General features: G+C 44.8%; 1 protein-coding gene across 8 annotated transcripts in view; it reads right to left on the reverse strand.

Annotated features, from left to right (window-relative positions):
- Positions 1-24,022, reverse strand: part of ARID1B (AT-rich interaction domain 1B) — a 402,254-nt gene that overhangs the window by 295,061 nt on the left and 83,171 nt on the right. For 7 of the 8 annotated variants that reach the window (XM_024214024.2, XM_024214022.2, XM_024214017.2 and 4 more), the window contains exon 3: positions 21,453-21,599. The exons of the other annotated variant lie outside the window; for it this stretch is intronic. In XM_024214024.2, the coding sequence (XP_024069792.2) occupies positions 21,453-21,599 (147 nt within the window). The remainder of the gene's footprint in view (positions 1-21,452; positions 21,600-24,022) is intronic. 8 annotated transcript variants of the gene reach the window in all.

Raw genomic sequence — 24,022 nt, forward strand, 5'->3', positions numbered from 1 at the left:
AAAAACAAACTAGGATCAAAATACAGACATCTTTACTGATTGTCACCGGACCGTGCTTCTCCCCAGCATCAAAGCATGTGCTGCCAAGCCCAGTCTTTTCACAGAGGTTAACATACCAAACGGAAAAGTCTTAACTCAATCCTTGGCCCTAGGCTTCACAGCCAACACTTGCAGGGATTTCTGGCACTCTAGCTCCTAGCAGCTTTCCAGCCTCAGTCAGCTCTGTTCCCTTCCTGGTGCAGCAGCCACAGGGCTGCCTCCCTGAGCCTCTAGCCCCTTGCTCTAGCGACTCACCACAGGAGCTACCTCCACCCCACTGTGGCTTTCCCTCCCCAGGGCTCAGTCTGTCTCAGTTCTTTCTCCTCCAACTGCCCACTAGCAGTCCCTTATATGCCCCAGTGTAGCCCAGCCGTCTTTAATTAGCTGGATAGGGCTCACCTGCTCTGGTTCCCCGGAGCTGGGCCTAGTCTATCAGCAGGGACCAGCTACCCTGTGACACTGATCCTCACGGAAGATAATCTAGGTCACAGCCTTTTCGTTAAGCAAGGGTAAAAGAATTGTTGGCTAATAAGGCAGCAGAAAACCTCCCCATCTTATAAGATGGGAAAGTATGCAAATTTGGTCTTGCAAGCTCTCTCTGTAGTTGCAAATTACTTAATTTTACAGACAGTTACTTGATTTTCTATTTGCAAATAGAAATGGTGTGTTTGGTTTTTGTTTGTTTGTTTTGTTTTGAAGGGGGGTTGAAGGAAGGGGATTGGGCAGTAAGGGAGAGGAAGAGGAGGAGGAGGGAAAATGAAGACAGACTACATGTCATCATTCTCTCAGTGCTTGGGCTGCAGAGAACAACAAGTCGGCCATCCCTCATTCTCTACATAAAAAAACATATGAAAACATTTGTTTAGTCATCTCACACTAATTTTTGTAAGCAAATTTGCTTTTGTTATTGGCCTTAATTTGCTGTTCCATTTCAATTGTTGTTGTTTAGTTCTAATTGCAACTGCTGACAAAAGAGGATTTTGGAAATGTGCTCACAAATATGTTAAACGCCACTGCAGCAGAATAAGTGGGCATACTGGGAGACAGAGATGAATGTATCTGTAGTGTACGCTGGCTTATTACAAGTAGAACATTGTGTATTAGCAACCAAGAACCTGGTTCAAAATACAGAAAATAAACCTACAAATAAAATTTTTCTCTGAATATCTTCAATTAGAAAGGAAATAAAGACAGGAAAAAAATGTAGTAGTAAATCTTGTGCCAGGAAAGGTTAGCAAACAAACCCCTAACTGGGACCTTTACCTTTGAGGAAAATGAGGCAAAGTTAATTTAAAGACTTTAACAGAATATTGTGGAGTTGCAACTGGCCATAAAGTATAATTTACAAGACCATTAAAATTTGAAATATATAACACATATGGTACTCAAAAAACAAAAGAAAGAAGCAGACACATTGATACTCTAAAGATTTTACTTCTTTACTATTTATTCCATGATTTTATTTTATTAGCATTTGAAATTTAAAAAAAATCTGTGGTTTGTGTTAAACACACTTGTTTTAAGATGAAAATATAGAGAACTTTAGCTTTGCTCCACAATCAGATAAGTGAATCAGGACAATGGAATAAATTACTATTATATAAGCAAGCAACCTTTCAACGCTCACTACTCTGTTTACCCTACCCTTCAAATTCTATCAATAATTAACTTAAAGTTGCTTCTTGGACATTAATGGCACTCTTAAACCAAAAAACCCACCACTGATGTCTACTGCCAGAGGAAAAAGGAGGGAAGTGGAGGGGGGAGAAGGGAAGGGAGAAGCAGGTTTGATTGGTAATCTCCTTTAAAACAAAATCATTTTTATCAGCCTACATTCCAATAGTTTTATCATCAAGTTAATTAATAGACTCCTGTGCTAATATCTAAATGCTAAGCAATTAACGGCACTGAACTATAAATGGCACTGTCTTTGCTCTTGCAGCAAAATCTTACAAAGCAAATGCAATTCTATCACTTCAGTGATTTAACACAGCCTTTGCAAGGTTAATATTCTCAAGCAGTTGCAGAATAAAGAGCTGTTTTAATTAACCTTCTGTGATTTAAATACTGGGAATCAGAGTTTAGAAACGTATAACAACAATGCCATAATAACAACAACAATGCTTTGTGGATCAAATCCAAATCACCAACATGATTTGAGAAGTTTAATTTACTTACCTTTGAGAAATACATCTGCACACTTTCTTAAAATTTAGGATGATCATATTTTCACTGGATTTTTCAACTTGTAACAAGGTTTTCTTCTAAGCGTACCATACTAAATTCTTGATAAATTTTCCATACTTTTTTAAAGGCAAGTGATCAGTTGTAGTGGCCCTGGCTCTCTGCTTCAGCACACAACAGGTAGAGAGATTTTAGTCAAGTGAGTTAGGATCATTCATTGCCTGCTGAATCTACCAATGACAGTCTATCAGTATCTATCTACATAAGCATAAAGGAAAAAGCACTAGTTAGATTTTTTGGATATTCCCCCCCCCCCATGTCTTCTGTTTGTTTCTGAGCCAACAAAATTTCTACTCCAAGGAGGTTCACACCATCAATGCTTCCTAATATTATTTACTATTTATATGCCAGTAGTGCCCAGAGACCCTAATCAAAATTGGGGTCCCATTTTACTAGCCAAGCACATATATAGACATGCACTAGAGATCATCCAAAGGCTGCCATTCAATTATAATAATACCACCTAGTTCTTATAATAGCACTTTTCATCAGCAGATCTCAAAGCGCTTTATAAAGGAGGGCAGTATCATTATCCCCATTTTCCATGGCACAGGAAATAAGCAATAAAAGTTAAAATAAAAAAACACTGGGATACCGGTTTTGTGATGAACAATCCCTGCTAGACAGCTTCTCATTGTGCTCTGATCAGTCTTATCAGATTCTATCCACCAAGATCTAATCAAACCCACCACCAGTAATAGATGTCTGGAGAAGGGTATCAGAACAGCACAAGCCTTTTAAATTCCTCCTTTCAAATCCCAAGAAGTAATGCCCTGTTTTACTAAGTAAGAATTAATAATTGAACATAGTGAAAGAAAGCATAGACTAAGAAAGCAATTCTTAACCACAGATGGGACCCTCGTCTGAAGATAACCTGGTAGAAGCAAATGTGAGTTATTAATTACACTGACGCTTTTCATTAACAATACTTTTTTTTTTATTCGGATGATGTGGAGTTAAATGGATAAACATCCATGAAGGTGTGGCAATTTATAAAGTTCTAGTGCTGCCACTTCCCAATTTGTGTGGAAAGATAAAAAATATTTTGCCTCTTGAAATAATACTACTACTTTCGATTCATGTAATATTTTACATGTTCAAATCGCTATATAGATATTAACTAATCGTTGAAAAAACCTACAGCTCAATTTTGGTTCCATGCTGGTACAAACAGTTTCAGGAAGAACATCCTGGAGTAAAAGTCCTAGTTGTTTAATCAATCAGTGTGGCCCTGAGCCTTTATCGTTTAGGGCCAAGAAAGGTTTCTCTGCTCACAAAAGCAGCAGATCGGTTTTGGACACCATGCCTTCAGTGAAGTTAAAGCCTTGCCACATACCTCCGTTAATGTGTCTGCTGTTCCAAAATATTACCACAATCTTGTCTTTGAGGTCAGGTTTGAATTTGCAGAGGGTTCTCCTCACTACTTTCATTTCTTCCTGCATCTATCCCTTCAGGTTACTTGATTCTGGAAGATAGCCTGCTGAGTCTAACAAGCTAGCACTTGGGATGATGTTACAACAAAGATATAAATCACTGCAGTAAAAATGGGGTTTAATGCAGATATTGAGACACAACTGCAATCATACAGGATACATTGTAAGTGCTATTTAAACAGAATGACCCCGGAACAGACAGTGAGTCAGCCTTGTCCACTAATGGGGGAAGACCTAGCACAATTGGAGTCATGGTTTCACTGAATTCTAGACCTGAGTAGGCAATCTTAGTTAGTGGAATAAATAGACATATTAATACTTATTTGGTGTTACAGCAGTCCTCCATGCTTATGAAACAGACTTTACAGAAGCAGAAATCTGACTGACTGACAAAGGCTCCAGCTGGATAACCATCTAACTGCATGGGTTTAAACTCAATAGCAAAATGTGTCCTCCTTGAAATCATTATGCCCTTCCAAGGACATACAGAGAAAAAAAGCGTAACTTTCCAACCCTATTTCTGTGTAACCGAGATCAGAGCCATGGTGAAGGCAACTGTAGGTATACAAGTCGATGGATGAAATCCTGGGCCCCGCTGAATTCAGTGGGAGTTTTGCTGTTAACTTCAATAGAGCCAGGATTTCACCCAAGGTTTTAATACCATCCCCTTATTGTTGTTGATCCATTGCAGAAATATTAGACTAGCAACAATAATGTCAACGTATCAAGACACTTCTATAAAAAGTTCTCCTGGACATATTTTCATCGCTCCAATCTCAATTTCCACAGAAGCAAGGCTGGAAACACTGGCAGTAGTGTACAGATCTCAGTGAGAATTTCACCTTGCCACTCAGCTTTGGACGGCTATCTGCTTGTTAAGCACCAGTTGTTCTGGGTTGCAAAAGCCACCCAAGAAAAGTATGGAAGAAGTGAAAAATTGTAATATTTTGCATTTGGGAATGAATATCTTAAAGGGATTGTCTTACTTTGTACATCCTTGCATTGAAATTAAATAAACAAACAAATAAATAAATAAATAACATGGAGAGTTTTTTTTACAGAATAACCTCAACATTTCACGACAGCAGTAATACACTTTAGGGCATTGTGATTATTCTAAATACCTGCACTTAACATGTAAGCAAAGCCATGAAAGTTTTGTGGTTAACACCACACCAAATATCAAACACAACCATACATACTATAGTTGATGATTTTACACGCACACACACAGAGTGAAAAGTGCAATAGGTAAACTGTTTTTATTATGATTTCAAACCATATTAATACACGTAAAGCCCCCAATACTTTGAAACAAACTCAACCAAAATTCTGCACAACTCCAGTGCAAAAGACTGGAAACTTCTGTGCTAACTTCTGGTAAATTAAATAATTGAGGATTTTGTTTTAAAAAAACCATGACGGTGAGATATAAAGGTTTTATCTGGACTTATTTGGGATGATCTGCATAACTCAGTTGTGGCTTTGACACTTGTGAGTAATGCAACTCATGGCAACAAAACCTTTCTACCACACCATCATATGTTATGAATGTGTATGTATACATACATATGTATCTACACACCGGCACAAACAGCTTGATTATGTTAATAGAGTTAAATATGCCAAATACCATACAATTAAAAGGACAAATGTCTAAATAAAAATCGTATTTAAAAACAAATTTTCCTAACCCATAGTACCAAAGCCACTTTAATACAATTTTCAATGATTTATGTTGATGTTTTATTATAATCACACAACTTGGGCATTAGAACAGAATACACAATATCACATTCTGGGCCAAATTTTCAAAAATATGTTCTAAAGTGGGCAATCTTTTCTGTACCCCACTTGCACTGATTCCACACAGCATATAGGTGCCTACATATGCATGTGTACATGCACATCTCAAATCTGCAAGGATAAACTAGAGAAACAAATGCCCTTTTACAATATATTTGTATAAACCTGAAAATTTGACCCTTTGATTCTCATGCATGAATACAATACTGCTAATTTGGGGTTGGAAAACATCATAAAAGAGTATTTAAAATGTGTGGAGAAAAACAGAATGTTGTTGAGATTTAAAAATTTGTGTGAAAAAATTCTATCATTAGGTGTTATAATTTCTTCCCTTTTTAAAATAAACACAGCCTAATGTTGAGGCTGATGGTCACTTTAAGGATTTTGAATCACAACAGACACAAGAGCAAAACGCAAGATACACATTCCACCTTATAACTTATGTTGTCTAGAGTGCCTCGCAAGAACAGTGTACACAAATGCCACACCTCAAACACCTGCCACTTTTTTCTTTTCAGTATTAAGAATGCAGTGTGAGAAAAGGGATTGGTTTACTACTACTCTAGTTAGAAATTCACACACACACAAAATCCTCAAAATATTTAAAATAAAAATGGCATCATATATGCCAACAAGTGCACAATAAAACTGTTGTTTTAATTGAAATAAGGGTGAGTCTATCACTGATTCATGGCTTCATTTCACTCTGTCAAACAAATTACATTTTCCACCAATTCATAAGAATATTGCTCTAAACCTCAACAAACCTAAACAAAGACATGATCTTTTCCACAGACACATGCTACATAAGCAAGAATACATATGTCTGTTTTAAAAGTTAGTTTAAAAGTTAGTATACCATAATAATCTGAACTATACATCTCTCTACCTTAACAAAATAATGTTTAATTACTAGAGTTTAAACTATCATTTATATGACATTCTTGAGCAAAATATCACTTTTACTCATTGCAAATGATTTAATGTCGCAAAAAACAGCTGCAGCAATTATTCACTTATATGCCATTTCAAGATGAAAAACACTGCCAAGAGCAACAGTTGTATTGGTGTAGTGTATGCCGCTCCCCACTCTTTCTCCCCCCCCTTTTTTTTTCACACTAAAGGTAAAAACAGAGCTCCCATGTGCCAAATGGCAATGAATGTAAATGTAAATGAACCTGTTCGCTATAATAAACTTGGTTAAAACAAAACACTTCCTTTCACGGTTTTTACACAGTAGGAATCTGAAATTAACAGGTAATGATGGATGCTGTCTTACATTATCGCCATACAGCAAAGCATGCTGATATTACTATCAAACCACCTCCCATACCACCAAAAAAAAAAAATCAGCTTACCAAAGATTTAACCAACTTGTTCTTCCACTGTTAAGCAAATTCCCTACCACCCTCCTCATACAGAGAGGAAGAGTGCAAAGTCACCAGTCAGTGAGATGCATCTCCAATTACTTTGCCCATTTACTTTTATTGATGATGTTGTATGTTGCATATGAGTGAATCGACGCCTTAGCAAAGAAGTAACAGCTTCACACCTCAACAATACGTGAGAAGTGAAGAAGAGAACCAATTCCACAGCACAATATTAAGTGTTAAACCTGGCTCAGTTGTATTCTGACTAGAAGAGCAAAAATAAAACATTTATCAGTAATTTCATATCAGTTTTCATCTCTTCCCCTTCCTGCAATAAAATACTATTACATCGTATTGTAAGATTCCACCTAGAAGAAGCAGGAGGAAAAAATTGTCCATCATCTAGCCAGAATAAACACTAGCTTCTCCCACCTTTTTCAGTTTGAGACTCTCCAAAACAAATACATTTACATAACTGAAAAGGTGAGGAAGAGAGAGAAGCAGAACAGGGAAAATAAGACTATAACAAACCAAATTATCAGCAACTATTTTTCCCCTTGCCTTAGGTCTCTCTTCTTCCCCATCCTACACATTTACATCACAAACACATTTGCAAATGGTGCAACTATCAACATAGTTTTATTTACCCTTAACGCAACTGCAAAACATGCTTCTATCCACATCTAATAAATATTTGCTGTTCAAACAGATGCAGTTTCCAGTGTGAGACCGAAGAGTGCCAGGATATCATCCACTAAAGCTCCACCCTTCTCTATCCAAGTCACAGCATCTCATGCAATTGACCAGGACATATTGACCAAGGCCTTACTTACATTTAGGTGTGTTTTAACACATTTCACGTCTTTCTGAGGTTTGCAAACAACCAATTCCTTGACTGATAAAAGTTTTAGGTATAGATAAAAACAATGGGATTTTTTCCTACTCTTCTTTCTTTGTAACCTTCTATGATAGATTCTTTGCTATAGCTCCTCCCTGCCAATAGTTGGAGACAGTAAAAATGTTTCTTTATGACATATCTTTGCATTTAAGGAACTTGTTGGCTCCCAAAGCAATAAAAGTTACATTCACCATTATTAATTGCATCCTTGTAAACTTGGTGACTTCAGTATGAACTTGGAACTTTACACTGGAAGGGACTCTTGACTGGCACAAGTATCAGAGGGGTAGCTGTGTTAGTCTGGATCTGTAAAAAGCGACAAAGAGTCCTGTGGCACAGAAGATCTTGAAGACCCATTCTCTCTTTGACTTCCTATGCCATTTTAGACAACTAGGGGGAAGATAACAGCATCTAATTATAGCCTGCTAAATGCTCCTTCCAAACACTAGCTCATTTTTCTGGGCAGGTATCCTGCAGTGTTTAGAAAATGTGCGTAGCAAGGCCCAAGTACTGTCTTACGTATCTTCAATAGTGTCACATCTGCCTTCCATCCCCATAATGAGGTTACCGATGCAGCTCAAGCACGCCAACTATCAGGTGCAGTTTCAGCAGTTTCAGCTTACAAGCTTTTTTCATGCCTGCCAATCACTGGCATCCCATCAGAAAAATTGAACCAGTTTAAACATGTGATTAGTGACACAGCTAAATCAGTGCTGGGGCCAAAGAAAAGGGTACACCAGGATTGGTTCGATAAGAACAACAAGGACATCTCCAAACTCCTAAGTGACAAGCAGAAAGCATTTGTTGAATGGCAGAATGAACTCACTTCCATCTCAAAGAAAGATAGGTTTAAGTACCTACAGAGCAAGGCCCAGTCTGAACTAAGGAGAATGCAGATTGAATGATGGGAGAGGAAAGCTGCAGAAGTCCAGCATTACGCAGATACAAACAACGCAAAGATGTTCTTTGACTCTCTCAAAGCAGTCTATGGACCATCTAAAACTGGCACATCTTTCTAATTGATTTCATTCTCTGCAGATAGAAAGTCAAAGCCTGACAGACATTGAGAGTGAAGTCTTCTCTCCTTGTCGGAAGCATGAGGTTTTGGAAAGAATACCAGGAAGTGAATAGGTTAATTCATGTGAAACTCAGAAATTACCTTAGGGATACATTTCAGGTGGAGGTGAAGGGAAACATTCTCCTTATGAAATTTGGTATATGGTGGATCTGCTATAAGTGCTCCCAGTTCACTCACCGTTCTAGCTGATGTGATGGCTACTAGGAAGGCGACCCTCATGGAGAAGTAGGGAGCAGGTGGCTAGCGTTTCAAAGGGAGGGCTGGTAAGTACTGAAAGAGCAAGATTAAGATCCCATTGCAGTGTTCGTTTTGCCACCAGTGGGAAAGTTCTGATGAAGCCCTTCAGGAATCTGATTGTTGCTGGACAAGTAAAAACAGCATAGTCTTCAACTGGAGGATGGAAGGTGCTGATTGTTGCAAGGTGGACCTGCATTTTCTCATGGAGACAGAACAGCTTCTGAACATGAATGGTTTTGGTCTGACACCCATCCAAATACCAGGCCATGAGATGAAGGGGGCCTGGGTTGAGACATCTGGTCTTGCCACTCTCTTGAGTGAATAGAGGTGGAAAGGGAAAGAGGCTGATGGGAAGCTGGGTTGACAGATGCAGAAGGTCTGAAAACCAAAACGGTCTAGGCCAGCTGGATATGATGATAAAGACCTGAGCTCTGCTGTAGCAAATCTTTCGTACAACTTGTAGTATCAGTGGGATGGAAGAAGAGGCAAACCTGATTTGGTCTGTCCAAAATAGGAGAAGGGCATTGCTGACCCACAGCTGCACAGGAGCAGTACAGGGACAATATCTTGTTTGTCTGGGTGGTGAACAGGTCCCAGGAAAGCATTCTGCCCTGGGTGAAGATCTCATTCAGGATGGAATTGTGCATCTCCCATTTGTGGTCTGTGCAGAACTGCCTGCTGAGATTGTCCAACAGAGTCTGCACACTCAATAGATAAGTTGCTGAGAACCACTTTTACACAAAAAGGAAAGAATTTTGCTCCACCCTGTTCATGTACACTAGCTACAGGAATAAAGGGAAACAAGAAGACTTTTTATCAATACATTAGAAGCAAGAGGAAGACCAAAGACAGGGTAGGCCCACTGCTCAGAGAAGAGGGAGAAAGAGTAACAGGAAACTTGGAAATGGCAGAGATGCTTAATGACTTCTTTGTTCCGGTCTTCACCGAGAAGTCTGAAGGAATGCCTAACATAGTGAGTGCTAATGGGAAGGGGGTAGGTTTAGCAGATAAAATAAAAAAAGAACAAGTTAAAAATCACTTAGAAAAGTTAGATGCCTGCAAGTCACCAGGGCCTGATGAAATGCATCCTAGAATACTCAAGTAGCTAATAGAGGAGGTATCTGCGCCTCTAGCTATTATCTTTGGAAAATCATGGGAGACGGGAGAGATTCCAGAAGACTGGAAAAGGGCAAATATAGTGCCCATCTATAAAAAGGGAAATAAAAACAAACCAGGAAACTACAGACCAGTTAGTTTAACTTCTGTGCCAGGGAAGATAATGGAGCAAGTAATTAAGGAAATCATCTGCAAACACTTGGAAGGTGGTAAGGTGATAGGGAATAGCCACAGCATGGATTTGTAAAGAACAAATCCTGTCAAACCAATCTGATAGCTTTCTTTGATAGGATAACGAGTCTTGTGGATAAGGGAGAAGCTGTGGATGTGGTATACCTAGATTTTAGTAAGGCATTTGATACGGTCTTGCATGATATTCTTATCGATAAACTAGGCAAATACAATTTAGATGGGGCTACTATAAGGTGGGTGCATAAGTGACTGGATAACCGTATTCAGAGAGTTGTTATTAATGGTTCCCAATCCTGCTGGAAAGGCATAACAAGTGGGGTTCCGCAGGGGTCTGTTTTGGGACCGGCTCTGTTCAGTATCTTCATTAACAACTTAGATATTGGCATAGAAAGTACGCTTATTAAGTTTGCGGATGATACCAAACTGGGAGGGATTGCAACTGCTTTGGAGGACAGGGTCATAATTCAAAATGATCTGGACAAATTGGAGAAATGGTCTGAGTTAAACAGGATGAAGTTTAACAAAGACAAATGCAAAGTGCTCCACTTAGGAAGAAAAAATCAGTTTCACACATTCAGAATGGGAAGAGACTGTCTAGGAAGGAGTACGGCAGAAAGGGATCTAGGGGTTATAGTGGACCACAAGCTAAATATGAGTCAACAGTGTGATGCTGTTGCAAAAAAAGCAAACATGATTCTGGGATGTATTAACAGGTGTGTTGTGAGCAAGACACGAAAAGTCATTCTTCCGCTCTACTCTGCTCTGGTTAGGCCTCAGCTGGAGTATTGTGTCCAGTTCTGGGCACCGCATTTCAAGAAAGATGTGGAGAAATTGGAGAGGGTCCAGAGAAGAGCAACAAGAATGATTAAAGGTCTTGAGAACATGACCTATGAAGGAAGGCTGAAAGAATTGGGTTTGTTTAGTTTGGAAAAGAGAAGACTGAGAGGGGACATGATAGCAGTTTTCAGGTATCTAAAATCCAGTCATAAGGAGGAGGGAGAAAACTTGTTCACCTTAGTCTCTAAGGATAGAACAAGAAGCAACGGGCTTAAACTTCAGCAAGGGAGGTCTAGGTTGGACATTAGGAAAAAGTTCCTAACTGTCAGGGTGGTTAAACACTGGAATAAATTGCCTAGGGAGGTTGTGGAATCTCCATCTCTGGAGATATTTAAGAGTAGGTTAGATAAATGTCTATCAGGGATGGTCTAGACAGTATTTGGTCCTGCCATGCGGGCAGGGGACTGGGCTCGATGACCTCTCGAGGTCCCTTCCAGTCCTAGAATCTATGAATCTGTGTAGAAAATGGTCATCATGTTGTCTGACATTATCTGGGTACGGCCAGACCAAATGAGTGGAAGGAATGCATAGCAGGTTAGACAGACTGCTCTCAGTTCTAGTAGGCTGATAGGCATCCTGGCCTCTAGGGGTCCAAATGCCCTGTATGGAGTGATTGTCTATGGTGTTACATAAGTATATGAGACCATATGGCTTCATAGGAAAAGACACACCTTGACTGTGGTCCAAGGTCTAAGGATGACTTGTCTTACCAAGTTGTCTGTGGCTTGGAATCTTTCCATAGGGAGGTAAGCCCCTCCTGCCGTCGAGTCTAGGATTGCACCTATAAAGTCTATGGTCTTTGTGGGAGTCAAAGTAGACTTTTATTTGATGACATAGTTTCCCAAGGAAGACAGCAGACAGAGTAGGAACAGAGGTGCCAACTGAACCTCTTTGCTGGATCTGCCCATCACGAGTCAGCTATCCAGATATTGAAAGACGATGTAGCTGTTTCATCTCATCTGGGCTGCCACCACTGAGAAGACCTCGGGTGCTGTAGCAAGTCTGAACAGAAGCACTCTGAACCGGTATTGTATTTGTCCTACCAGGAATCTGAGGAACCTTCTGTGGGATGGGTGAATATCCACATGAAAGTAAGCATTTTTTGTGCCAAGAGCCTCAAACCAGGAGCCCTCCCCTACAGAGAGGGGATTATTGATGCCAATGAGACCATGCAGAATTTTGATTTTCAAAAATAGACTCTCTGTTGGAGTAGACTGAGAACTGGTCTCCATCCTCCACTTTTCCTGGGATCTAAAAAATATGGCGACTAGAATCCTTTCCCTTGATGTTAAGGTGGCACATGCTCTATAGATCTGGGCTAAAGAAGAGAGTCTACCTCCTAATGGAGGGACCTCCTTGTGACAGTGGTCCCTGAAAACACGCCAGGTAGGAGGTTTGTGATGGAGAGGTGATACAAACTCGATCAAGTAGCCAGACTGAATGATCTCTAGCACCCACCTGTCCATTGTTATTGCCCTCCAGTTATGAGTGAAGAGGGCAAGGCAGCCACCAAAGTTTGGGGGCAGGGTAGGATGGAATCAGCAGAAGAACATGGTTCTCAAATGTCCCAATGAAAGAACCCCCTAGATAATGGGTGGGGTTGAGCAGTGGCAGTAGATATGGAGGAAGCTGTGTACCAGAGTCTATGTACACAGGGATCAGATACAGAGGGACCTAGACAAATGGGAGGATTGGGCCAAAAGAAACCTGATGAGGTTCAACAAGGACAAGTGCAGAGTCCTGCACTTAGGACGGAAGAATTCTATGCACTGCTACAGACTAGGGACCGAATGGCTAGGTAGCAGTTCTGCAGAAAAGGACCTAGGGGTCACAGTGGACGAGAAGCTGGATATGAGTCAACAGTGTGCTCTTGTTGCCAAGAAGGCTAATGGCATTTTGGGCTGTATAAGTAGGGGCATTGCCAGCAGATCGAGGGACGTGATCGTTCCCCTTTATGCGACATTGGTGAGGCCTCATCTGGAGTACTGTGTCCAGTTTTGGGCCCCACACTACAAGAAGGATGTGGAAATATTGGAAAGAGTCCAGCGGAGGGCAACAAAAATGATTAGGGGTCTGGAGCACATGACTTATGAGGAGAGGCTGAGGGAACTGGGATTGTTTAGTCTGCAGAAGAGAAGAATGAGGGGGGATTTGATAGCTGCTTTCAACTACCTGAGAGGGGGTTCCAAAGAGGATGGAGCTCGGCTGTTCTCAGTGGTGGCAGATGACAGAACAAGGAGCAATGGTCTCAAGTTGCAGTGGGGGAGGTCTAGATTGGATATTAGGAAACACTATTTCACTAGGAGGGTGGTGAAGCACTGGAATGCTTTACCTAGGGAGGTGGTGGAATCTCCTTCCTTGGAGGTTTTTAAGGCCCGGCTTGACAAAGCCCTGGCTGGGATGATTTAGTTGGGAATTGGTCCTGCTTTGAGCAGGGGGTTGGACTAGATGACCTCCTGAGGTCCCTTCCAACCCTGATATTCTATGATTCTATGATTCTACCCTTTGGCATTTGCACGATAGTTTGTAAAGACGCTGCTCATAGAATGGTTATGGGGGTGGTCTTGGCCTGTACACTTGTTTATGGTGTTTCCTCTTTGCAGATAAGGTATAAATGCCAAGGGTATGGAGAATTATTATGGAGTCTTGGCGCGAGTGAAGGGACTCCTCAGTTTTTTTCACTGAATAAGTTAGCCTCATCAAAGGGTAGATCCTCCATGGTATTTTGTACCTCCCGGAGGAACCACAAGAAGTAGAGCCAAGACTCATGCCTCATGACAACTGCTGAAGCTATCCCTCTCGAAGCAATGTCGGCAACAGCCACTGCAGCCTGAAGAGATGTTTTAGCTACCAATCTGCCTGATCACTGAGGGCTTGGAATTGGTGTCCTCTGAGGAAACTTGTCTTTAAAGTCCAAGGATTTTGGAGTAGTTGGTGAAATCATACTTTGCTAACAGGGCCTGGTAGTTAGTAATTCTAAACTAAAGGCTGATGAAAGAAAACACTTTCCTCCCTAGGAGATCAAGGTGTTTAGCACCCTTATCAGTGGGTATTGCCTTGGGATGCTGCAACTTCTATCTCTCAGTGGCTGCTTACATCACCAAGAAGTTGGGTGCTGGGCGTGTAAACAGGAACTCTGCTCCCTGGCTGGTACAAGATAATGGCTGTCAGCCTTTTTTGAGGTGGGAATGCAGCAAACAGGAGTATGTCAAACTTCCCTGGCTGGTTCCATAATGGCCTTGTCACAGGAAGGGCCAGCTGGCTAGGAGCAGAAGGCTGGAGAATGTCCAGGAGCCTATGCTGAATATCCTGAACCTCCTTGAGTTGGATCTGGAGGTCTGTTGCCTCCCTCTGCAGGCGCTCTTGATATTGCCTGTAGTCATCAGGCAAGGATGGCAAAGATAGGGGGAACTGCCTCATCTGGCAAGGAGGAGGACACATCTGTTGCAACTGTCTGTCCTGGTGGATCCAGCTCAATTTCTTCGCCCTTATAGTTCAACAGAGGGAGTTAGGCAAGGGTAGGTGGGATTCATGCACATGGATCCTGGGATCCATGAATCCCAACAATACCAGTATGAAGGGTCGATTATTAGAGGGGGACCCCATGGCATTGGGTACAATCGTTCCCCTGGATAGTCACATCTGAGGAGAGGACTGATCCCAGACCTTCAGGAGCCTCTGTCCAGGCTAGCCTCCCTATCTGAAGGTGATGTTCCATCTGGAACCTCCGACATGTCAGACAAGACGGTGGGTTCCAGTTCAACCAGCAAAGCCATTGGTAATGGTGGACGAATGCTCCAGCTGGGTGGAATAGGGGAGTACTCCGGTCTCCTCAAGGTGGTTTCTTCCTCAGATGACTCTGATTAGGGTTGTAGACAAAAAGTGAGGAAATTGCAAATAAGGTAGGGTAAAGATATCCTCTGGGGAGGTGTAGGTTTTGGGGTATCCCCGAGTGCAGCATGTTCCAATGGTCAGGACCACCAGATCTGGCACATCCCTAGTTATGGTGGACGCTGGTTCCTTATGGGGGGAGGCCAGTGCCAGAACATAGTCTAGCTTGGCACTCTTGGATTGTGATGGTGGGAGGCTATCCTTGAGCTTATGGAATTATAGGTCGGGAAGGGACCTCGAGAGGTCATCTAGTCCAGTCCCCCTATGTTGAAACAAAGTAAGTACTGATGGGTCCTTACTCCTTCATGCCATACTCTCACATCCAGCAGGTTTGAACGGACCTAAAGCCTCAGGACCTGTGATGAGGACTCACTCAACTTGGATGAAATCAGGGAAGGATCTTTTCATTTAGGAGCAGATTTATCCTTGTGTTTCTGAGAGTGTCCTTTACTCTCATAAGAAGTCTTTGGTAACAATTCTTTGGGCTTAGCATCTCTGGCCTCAGATCCGGAGCTCATGCTTGGAGGGACACTGCCCATGGACTCAGGCCATTGTACAGGGGGGGGGTCTCCCTGGCTCAGGACTGACTGAGATCTCATGGCCTTCTTGATGAGATGCTTCTTTAGTGAGAGCTCTCATCCCTCACATGTTCAGAGAGGGAAAGCACGACAAATGATGCACTTAGCGGAGATGTGAGCCTCTCCAAAGCAGTAAAGGCAATGTTGGTAGTCATCACTCACAAAGAAGGAGCGGGGACCGGGGGGCAGGAGATGCAGTTCTTAAATGCTGGAACTGTAGGCATAGTCTTTGTCTGCAGGGGAAAACTCCCCAAGGTGGAGAGAACCAAACTACAGTAACTAAACTAAAACACTAACCCTAACACCACAAAGAATACTAAAAGAAACTATTTACAATATATGTTTACAATAGGTTTTGTAGAATAAAGATGGATGTAGCTTCAGACATAGTGGAGTCTAACTCAGGCGATGAGGTGGTAAGAAGGAACTGAAGAGGCATCGGTCTGCACTGCCTCTTACACTGGCAGTTTGGAGCAGGAGGAGAGCAACCATGCAGGTGCAGACCAACAGACACTACTTGCTAGAACTCTCTGATCTCAGGCGCATGGTACACATGCATACCCACATGTAGAATACATGTAGGGGGCCCAGCACTAAAAGAAGAAATACATTTTTTTTAAAAATCACACTTTCAAAAGAATTAGGAGTTACTGAACTGTTTCATCAGGAAAAGTTAAACTACACCTTACAAGTTCTTGCTAGTATCTTCGTATGTAATGTTACCCACAGGGCCGGTGCAACCACTAGGCGAACTAGGCGGCCGCCTAGTGCACCCAGTGGTTGGGGCCGTCCGAGATTTTTCCTCCCTCCCCTCCCTTCCCCTCACACAGAGTGCGGCGCGGCTGACTGGGCGCCTGGGCCTGATTTTGCCGCTCCCATTGGCCTCCAGCAGGCAGAGTCCCTCCCCCGCTCCCCCTCTCCCCTTGCCTCAGCGTCGCATCGCCAGCACGCTGCGGGGGAGGGGCTGTGGCCTCCACAGCCTCCTTATTTTGGCTCCACATGGAGCCAGCGGCTGGAGCGGCATGGGGGTAAGGGGAGTCCGGGGGGGCTGTCAGGGGGCGGGGGGAGGGTTGGATGGGTCGGGTGTTCTGGGGGGGTCTCTCAGGGGGCGGGGAGTGGTTGGATGGGGCATGGGAGTCCCAGGGGTCTGTCTGGGGGCAGGGCTGTGGATAAGGGTTGGGGCAGCCAGGGGACAGGTAGGGGGTAAGGTCCTAGGGGGGCAGATAGGGTGGGGAGGTGTCAGGATGGGGCAGTCAGGGGACAAGGAGCAGGGAGGCTTAGGTAGGGGGTGGGGTCCCAGGAGGGGGCAGCCAAGGGACAAGGAGCGGGGGGGGGGAGGGTTGGGCGTTCTGAGGGGACGGGGAGTGGATGTAGGTGGGGCTCTCCCCCCATCCTCTTTTTTGATTGTTGAAATACGGTAACCCTAAAAAAGCGGTGCCCTGGCTCGGCAGGGAGGAGCCGCCTTCCAGAGGCACCGGAGAGCCAGAGCGTTGGCTTACGGGGGTGGCGAGCCCCAGCCATGGAGGAGCCGGCGCGGTACAGGGGGGCAGCAGCCCTGCAAAGGCGGCGGCACCGCTAGCGGGGAGCAGCCGCGCCCCCTGCCCCTCCTGCCCAGGCTGCGGTCCGGCGCGCCCCCCCGGGGGCTCCTGCAGGCTGCAGCAGTTGCATGTGGTCGGCGGCCCCCGTGCACCCCCCGGCTCCCTCCTCGCCGAGCTCGGGCTCTGCGGCTCCGAGGCATGTGAGCTACCGGGGCGCAGGGCCCTGAGCCTACTCTGGGAGGGGCAGCGGCAGTGGCGGCTCACACTCCCGGGAGCCGCAGAGCCCGAGCGTGGCAGGAGGGAGCCGGGAGCCGCACGGGGGCTGCCGCCCGCATGCATCCACTGCAGGAGCCCCCGGGGAGGCGCAAGGTGGGTTGCAGCCCGGGCAGGGGCACCCCCCGGCTTACCGCTCACCAGGCTTGGGTTCTGCGGCTCCCGGGCGTGTGAGCCGCCGCTGCCCCTCCCGGTGGCTCACATGCCCGGGAGCCTCAGAGCCCGAGCACAGCGAGGGGGCAGCAGAGGGATGCATGGGGGGCCTGCATCCGCTGCAGCCTGTAGGAGCCCCCCGGGGGGGGGGAGGGCAAAGACACGCCGGGTAGGGTGACCAGACGATTTTATCGGGACTGTCCCGATATTTGCTTCTTTGTCCCGCGTGTTTGGTCGGGACACTGGACAAAAAAGAAATTTTGCCCTCCGCTCTGGCGCTCGCGCCCCCCCTCCGCCCCGGCTCCGCCCCCTCCTTCCCCCATTGGCTCCCTCCCCAAATCCCCACCCTGGCCCCGCCTCTTCCCCAACCATGCAGCATTCCTCCTCCCTCCCAAGCTTGCAGCATGGCGGGGCAAGCCTGGAGGGAGGGGGTGGCGGTGGATCCTGGAGCTGGTGAGTCAGCTCCGGCACCCGGGCACCGGGCGGGCGGGCAAAGGGGGGCTGGCAAGGGAGGGAGACGGGGGGCTCAGCTGTGAGCCCCCCGCCGTGCCAGAGGGCTCCTGCCCGGGCCGCTGCACCCGGGGCTGGGAGCTCAGCTTGGAGGCTGCTCCAGCCCTGCAGCCCACGGGGCAGCGTGGAGCGGGCAGGGGCCGGCGCGGGGGCCGAATCCCTGCTGCTGCCGGGGAGCCCTGTGCCTCTCCCTCCCGCTCGCGGCTGCGGCTCCTTCCCGGCGGGACGCACCCCCAGGCCTGCCCCGGGCACATGCGGCGCGCGTCCAGCTGCTCATTCCCGGCGGGAGGGAGACTAGGCGTGGGGGACGCGCGCCGCATGTGGCCGGGGCGGCGGGAGGCACATCCTGCCGGGAAGGAGCCGCAGCTGCGAGCGGGAGGGAGAGGCACGGGGCTCCCTGGCAGCAGCGGGGATTCGGCCCCTGCCGCCCACATGGCTCCGCGCTGCCCCCCGCCCGGACCCACCGCAAAAGCCCGTGCAGCAGCGTGGGGCAGCGCGCGGGGCCGGGGCCTGCCTCCGGCCCCTTTTAAACTCCTTTTTTTTTTTGCTCCGCCCCCCGTCCTGATATTTTATACTGCTGATCTGGTCACCCTAACGCCGGGCCGCAGCCTGAGCAGGAGGAGCGGGGGGTGCGGCTGCTAGCCACGCCACCGCTTTTGCAGGGCTGCTGCCCCCTGCCCTGCGCTGGCTCCTCCATGGCTGGGGCTCGCCGCCACCGCAAGCCAATGCTCTGGCTCTCTGGTGCCTCCAGAAGGCGGCTCCTCCCTGCCGAACTACTGCAGTGGCCCAAGCCCGGCAAAGCCAGTGAGTGGTCTCGGGGCAGGGACCGCTGGGGTGGGGAGGGCTCGTGGGGGGCTGTGCACCCTCCAGGGGAGTTCAGGGGGCAGGGAGGGGGGAACCTGGTCTGGGGAGCAGCCCCGGGGCACGGCTGGCCCCTGGGCAGGCTGGCTCCTGGGGTCTATAAAGGCTCGTTGGGATTTGCCCCTCAATGAACCGATGTGCGGGGGGGGGGGAAGGGGGCACAAGATGGAAATTTCGCCTAGGGCGCAAACTATCCTTGCACCGGCCCTGGTTACCCACCACTCTGTAATAACACCACCAGAGGTCTTCAGTGGAGACAGAACCCTCGAACTTCAGTACCAAAATCACAGGCCTCAATCACTTTATCTAAAGGCATCACTCCCTTAGGTGGTTCAAGTCATATGTTCTTAACCTCTGTGTGGAGTAGACACAACATGGAAACATGACACACTTAAGTGTGATGCACAGAAGCCTCATTGGAAGAACTCGTCCCAAGCAGCTGAGTTACACAGGAGTTTGAATCCCCATAGTGGCCAAATATTCAGCCAGAGGCACAATCCCAATTTGGGTGCCTTTTCTCTCTCTCCACTCACCCTCTTCCCCCAACCTTCTTCTATGTAATTTCCTTACTTTTTTGAGGTATACAAAAACAACTGCACAAAATTTCACAGCACTGGGCAGAGTGGCAGGGATCATCAATGGGCCATGCACCATCGGGATAACCAGATTACTTGTTATTAGATACATACACTTTGTGTAACGTTCAACAAGTACATGATTTTTAAACAGATTAAAATGTTCAAGTTACATGCTCAAGTGACAACAATTCAACATATGATCAGGCGTCCTGGCAGCCACAAACTGATTCAGTTTGTCAGGCGGCTGATTGGAGATATGTGGACATGCAGAGCTGTGGGCCCTTATTGGCAGTGTTCTTATTAACATCAAACCACAGATCACCATGTGCTGTATTACTATGTCTCTGCCTGCTAACTGATTTAGCCAAAGTTTTTACATCAACAGAATCAAAATTTCCCATCAGAGGTTGAGAAATCATTTATTTAATGTCCATGAAAATGGAGAAAAAGAGGAAAATTAAATTTAAAGACAGAACTACAATTTCATATTTGAAATCACAGTTACATGTTTAAAGTCACCGAAATGATGGAGGGGTGGGGCTGCTTTCAACTGCACGGCTGGTATGCCTAAGAATTGTATTTCATAAATGATGCAGTGTTTTAATTAAAATGAATTTTATTTCCAATGAAATTTGTTTTAATAATCGGTTTATCTAATTTTAATAAAGCAGTAAAAATATTTTAGCCTTACTTTAAAATCGGAGTATGGAGGACAACAGCACTCGAGCTACATATGGCTTCTTTTGTTAGTTTGTTTCACAGTGTATTTTTATCACTAGCAAATATTCTCCCCCGCCCCAGTATTATCCTGGTATGCTAAGTAACTGTGCCTGAGGGATCGTCCACCAGTGAACTGCTGAGAGTGATGATACTGCACAGTTCTTCCAGAGGCACCTAGTCTTTAGCAGCTCAATTTAGTTAGATCCCCGAGGATACTGGATATATTTTGGTTTCATTTTCCTCTCGTCTTCCTTCCTCTCCCAGGCAGGCAGTCCCTCTGCGGTTAACATTGCTGGGACTATATTTGGAACTTAAGTCTACAAGTACAGCTACAGGAACTAAGGGCACCCAAGGTCTCTTCAGTCCAGGATGCCTCACACAGGCATTCCTCAAGTTCTAGCATATTAAGCCAGCCATTATTGCTCCCGATCATATTTTAAAACAAGACTGTCTTTAAAAAAATCGAGCCAATAAATGCTGCCGTATTTGTAGCAGCTTCAATGAAAATAAATGTTTCATACGGGTGCCATGGCTGGGTATAAATACAAAACAGTAACTGGCATGGAAATCGGGTTATTTAACACAGCTAAATGGATGTGCGGAATGAGGAACGTGAAGTGCTGTTTTAAATGTATTTTCTTCTCCACCAGCTCCCCTGAAGAAGCAGCTCCACCTATTCTTTTTTTAAAACCAACAGTGATCACATCAGCTGGGAGGCACCACCAGAATGCCTTGCAAAGAATTTTAAAACAAGACATGTGGAAGTCTATGACCCACACTTACATAAAATCAATGAAGTATGTTACCTCTTTTTAAAAAGGGGGGATAGTTGAAGAGGAATGTAGGACTAGTTTTATTCTAAATTCACACATATAGCAAACAAAGCTTGAAATAGATATATCTGTATATACCAACACTTTCCAAGAGCACTGCGGCCTTGTTTTAAGTTTACAGTTAATAGGAGGGTGGAGTTTGGAGTGTTGTTGTTTTTTTTTGCTTTTGGAATAGTACCCATTTGGAAAATCTTCCATCTTCTACATGTTGCATTTTTTTAAATTAGCGCAATGTTGTAGCTGTGAGCAGCGGGTGACTATGCTTACCTGCTGTGTCTGGTACCTCTGCTGAGCCTGCGACAGATACTGTGCCTGGGGCGGCAGATGCTGAGGTTGCGGTTGCTGGTTGTAATATGGCTGTTGGCCCTGTTGGCAGTAGCCACTTACACCTTGCTGACCATACTGAGGCGGCATCTGTTAGAAGAGCCAAGCAAAGCAGATATATGAGTCAGGAGGTGGAATCATATGAAACCAAGCAAGGTTACAGTCGCACACTAACCTCAATAGAAGTGGAGTCCTCACCCACAAACCTGGCTCACTATTACCAATCTTTTTACCACGCAGTCAATAGAAGTAATCAGATCTATTTGCAAAGTACCACTTTTAGTACCCAAGATACTTTATTCTCAACAAGAATGTCCAAGGAAATCAGATACCGCAATTTGTGAATGTATATCCTATTGACGGTCACAATTCCGTAATGTCTAGTCTCAAAATAAATAAAAACAGCAAAAGTTTTAACAGAAGACATTTATTCTGAGTAGGCACAAGGCTAACCTACTGCAGAAATTGTTCTGATCAGCTGATCAAGAAGTAGAATTATGAAAAAAAAACCACCCCAATTCTAAGGTGTGCTTTCCAAGAGGAATGCCATTTTGTACAATGAAATTAAGTAACAAGTTCTAATATTTGTGATGCAGTTGCAAACACTTTCAGCATTTAATAGGTACAATCAGCCCCCTTTTTTTAAACTGCTTGCTTCTTCTCTAAAAGGACATGCTTAAATGCTCTCAGTTTTTTTCTTTCCGAGTCTCTCCCTCGCCTTCCCAAGATAGATCTTTTGACAAACAAAGATTCAAGCAACAATATAATACATAAATATACACCAGCAACTTGTCAAAGGTGCTAGAATAAACAAAATAGTGCACATAACAGATCACACCTATGCAGACTTTATGTTATAAACTAAATCAAGTCACTTAACCTTCCCCAAAGTATTGGTGCTTGAGGTATCATCTTAGTGCTACCACCACTATGGCCTGTGGCAGTAGGCTCTGAAGTGTAAGTATTCTTGCAAGCATTGAGGCTGTAACACTTGCAGTGAACAAGTAGAGTTTTAACAAGCTCCCACTACTGTCCATACATTGTTTCTCTGGTGCATAGGTGAATCTGCTTACTTAGCATATTAGTACATAGCTGTTCTGCATCGGAATCGGTAGTTGTTACATACATGCAGCAATATTAGATAGGCAATGAAAACAACTACGAACTTTTGCCAGAAGTTGCTCTGTCCGTACTACCACACAATTACATTTTGCTAACCCCACAGCACTGTATCCGTGGAACCATTCCTTTTGTGCTTGTGCTCCTGTTCCTTGCCTCTTCCCATAGTTTGCACTCCACTCTGCTTCACCATCTCTCCATAATCGCCCCTTTTTTTATCCACCTACACTCTCACATACCTTCCCACCTTCTCAGAATGTACACTTATCACCACAATTAAAACAAGAATACAGCCATCAAGGGATAGGTCTACGCTGCAATTAAACATCAGCGGCTGGCCTGTCCCAGCTGACTCGGGCTTCCGGCGATCAGGCTAAGGGGCTGTTTAACTGCAGTGTAGACATCAGGCTCCAGCTGTAGGATCCTAACCACCTCACAGGGTCCCAGAGCCCGGGCTCTAGCCTGACACCGAACGTCTACTCCACAATTAAACATCCCTTAGCCTGAGCCTGAGCCAGCTGGCACAGTCCAGCTACGGGTTTTTAATTGCAGTGTAGACATACCCAAGATGCACACAAAACAAACCTAAGCAACCCCAGGATCTTATTTATGTCATACTCGTCCTTCACTTCTCACTCTTCTCGCACATTATGTTATGTCCACATTTAGACTGCGCAACCTTTGGATCAGAGACCACCATCAGTTCTGTTCTATAAAACACCTACCACAATTTTGTGTTGCTATTTAAACCAATAATAAATGACAACAACAACATGGAAATTAATCCCCCTGTCTAACAGACCGGGATCACAAGGTACTGCTCGTGGACAAATGCTTATTAAACAGCATATAAAAAAAATTAATTAAAATCTCCCCAGAACAAAACAAAGCTGAAGCCAATTACTTACTTTGCTTGCAGTGAATGACCTGAGCATCAGCTTTCTTTCTAGTGAAGCCCCCACCTTTCACTCTTAGACCCACATTCTTTGTAGCCTTCACAACTCAGGAGATCAAAATTCAGAACGCTTTTCTGCTCCTACGTTAGCACATGAATTCTTGGGAAGGTACAGGGAGAACAGATCAGTGCTTTAATCTGTTTCTAGGGGAGCACAGACACTGTAATAATTATACTATGACCCCTTTTATCTTACTTGCACAGTGCAAATAGCATTATTTTTTGGAGGAGTGTGATTGACCATCAGTGATTAAACTGCTTTGGCTGCTAAAAAAGAAAGGATGAGAATAAAAGAGAAACCAAATTGACAGCTAGAATGAAGGGGTGGGAAAAATCCAATTTAACCAATAACTCAGCCCATAATCTTTCATCCTTGCTTGAACAAGGGGTCTTGTGACAGACATTCTTTGTCCAGGCAATACCTTGATAGTAATGGAAG

This window comes from Terrapene carolina, unplaced genomic scaffold (genome assembly GCF_002925995.2).
Source record: "Terrapene carolina triunguis isolate 2854851 unplaced genomic scaffold, T_m_triunguis-2.0 Scaffold85, whole genome shotgun sequence".
Taxonomy (NCBI): domain Eukaryota; kingdom Metazoa; phylum Chordata; order Testudines; family Emydidae; genus Terrapene; species Terrapene triunguis.